This window comes from Musca vetustissima, unplaced genomic scaffold, assembly GCF_032173495.1.
Source record: "Musca vetustissima isolate MV318-11 ecotype Yass unplaced genomic scaffold, APGP_CSIRO_Mvet_v1 utg38751, whole genome shotgun sequence".
NCBI lineage: Eukaryota > Metazoa > Arthropoda > Insecta > Diptera > Muscidae > Musca > Musca vetustissima.
Genome location: NW_026887556.1, coordinates 31,472 through 33,521, shown reverse-complemented (window position 1 = coordinate 33,521; position 2,050 = coordinate 31,472). Strand labels below are relative to the sequence as shown.

General features: G+C 33.8%; 1 protein-coding gene across 1 annotated transcript; it reads right to left on the bottom strand.

The window, feature by feature from the left end:
• Positions 1-333: 333 nt before the first annotated feature.
• On the bottom strand, positions 334-1,205 carry LOC133335128 (uncharacterized). The gene is made up of 5 exons (XM_061543432.1): positions 1,151-1,205; positions 885-1,078; positions 730-809; positions 481-647; positions 334-402 (listed from the first exon to the last, which is right to left on the bottom strand). Exons 1-5 carry the CDS (start codon positions 1,196-1,198, stop codon positions 340-342), a joined length of 552 nt encoding a protein of 183 aa, XP_061399416.1. The 5' UTR covers positions 1,199-1,205; the 3' UTR covers positions 334-339.
• Between the last annotated feature and the right edge of the window lie 845 nt (positions 1,206-2,050).

Here is a 2,050-nt window from a genome sequence, read left to right as displayed (position 1 = left end):
TATAGAAAAATTTTAACGATTATCGATAAAATTTTCTATAGAAAAATTTGTAACGATTATCGATACAATGTTTATAGGTAATCAGTAAAATATGTCTGTAGAAAATATTATCGATAATCGTTACGAATTTTCTATAGAAAATTTTATCGATAGTCGTTAATTATGTTTATAGAATAATTTCATCGATAATCTTTAAAATTTTTCTATAGAAAATTTTATCGATAATCGTTAAAATCGTTTTATCGATTATCAAAGAATAATTATTAGACAAATCAAATTGTTAAGACATTATTTTTATTTACGTATAAAAAAAATATTACAAAAAAAACAACAGTCTCTTCAAACATACGTATGCAACACATCGTCATCGGTGGGTTTGATCGGTATGGAAGAGATGGGTTTCTATAAAAAATTATTGAAGGACAGACAGTCACATCGTCACCATCTTAGCCGAAAACTATGGTTTTTCTAATTACCTACCAAAGTTTCGGTTTGTATGAATTTGTTGTCCCGGCGCAGGCTCCTTGCGGTGCAACAATCTTCCAGGAAGAAGAGAATGGCCACCAGAAAACTCAACCCACCCAAGACCAAAGCATTCAATTGGATATTCTCATGGACATATTCCACTGTGTAGAAGACCATAATACCTGAAAGTGTAGAGAGGCCACAATTATTTCCCACACATATTACATTAATGGGGGTCTGTGAAAATTTTCCGATTTCACTAACCTTGAAGACAAAATATTATCATACCAAATCTCAAGAACAGAGTATCTGTGGTGCTGGGTATTTTGCGATAGTTGATGAATCTGAAAAAAAATCAAATGGAATGCATCATTCGATCTGCTACTCAGTTGAGATGACCACACCCTGCCAGTTGTTACCTTTCCAGCAAACACACGGCTATTATAAAGGTGTAACCTGCATAGGTGAATATGCTAAAGTCACTGCCCTCTTGCGACCAGCTTACATTCTGCAATAGATTCCATTCGTTGAGACTTTTCTGTTGGATTCTCTGGGTCATGCGTGCACGATTATCGGTAAGCTTCTTGTAAATCAGAGCCGCCACACAGGTGATCTACATCGGAGAGCGAAGAAGGTTGACAATTGAACTATAAATATCCCTGCTTCCTCGTTACGTCCGACTTACCAGCTGGAGAATTTTTAAAGTCACGCTTAGAGCAGACGACCGACTCATTTTAAAGTATAAACACTACTAATCAGATAAAGTTCTGACAAAATAGTTACCCTTACAAACAAGTGCATAAACAGGGTTGCCAACGCTATTTCAAAGGGCGCAAGGGATTTTTAGGAAACTACTCAAAGATTGTCAAGTCAGGTGATTTCGGGCCTAGAGCCATATCTGTTTCGAACTAAAACCATAATTAAACCACATAGAGTATTTCCAATGTAGGGAACCTGGCAACCCTAGAATCGATGTTGTTGCTATTTTCCAAAATATGTAAAAATGACACATCTCAGGTAGGTTAATTGTCGATGTTCCCACAATTGTTCAACGTCAGTCATTCAGTCGTTAACTGAGATTTTCGTCACTAACCAGAAATGCTAGAGAATGACAACAACAACAGAACGCAATAGCCACAACAACAACAACAACATCTAAATAATTCACACAATTAAAATGGGTGGAATATCTCAGCTATGTTAATCTCCATGACTTCCTTTCGATCGTTTCGAACGTTTCATTGAGAAGAAAACGAAAAACAACAAAAGCAAAAAAAAAAAAAAAAAAAATGCAGCAACAACAACAAAAATGCAATGAGTCACAACAACAACAAAACGAAAACAAAAAAAATCGAAAAAATTTTTCATAGGAAAAATTTCAACAATTATCGATAAAATTTTCTATAGGAAAATTTCAACGATTATCGATAAAATTTTCTATAGGAAAATTTCAACTATTATCGATAATTTTTTTTATAAAAAATGTTAGCGATTATCTATAAAATTTTCTATAGAAAAATTTTAGCGATTATCGATAAAATGTTCTATGGACAATTTTCAGAGATTATCGCTAAAACTTTCTATA

Bases quoted from the DNA above. Each gene is read 5' to 3' on its own strand.
- LOC133335128 (XM_061543432.1), bottom strand. From the start codon at position 1,198: ATGAGTCGGTCGTCTGCTCTAAGCGTGACTTTAAAAATTCTCCAGCTG. The intron at 1,079-1,150 runs GTAAGTCGGACG...TCTCCGATGTAG, and splicing joins CTTTAAAAATTCTCCAGCTG to ATCACCTGTGTGGCGGCTCT. The intron at 403-480 runs GTAGGTAATTAG...AATTTTTTATAG, and splicing joins TCATACAAACCGAAACTTTG to AAACCCATCTCTTCCATACC.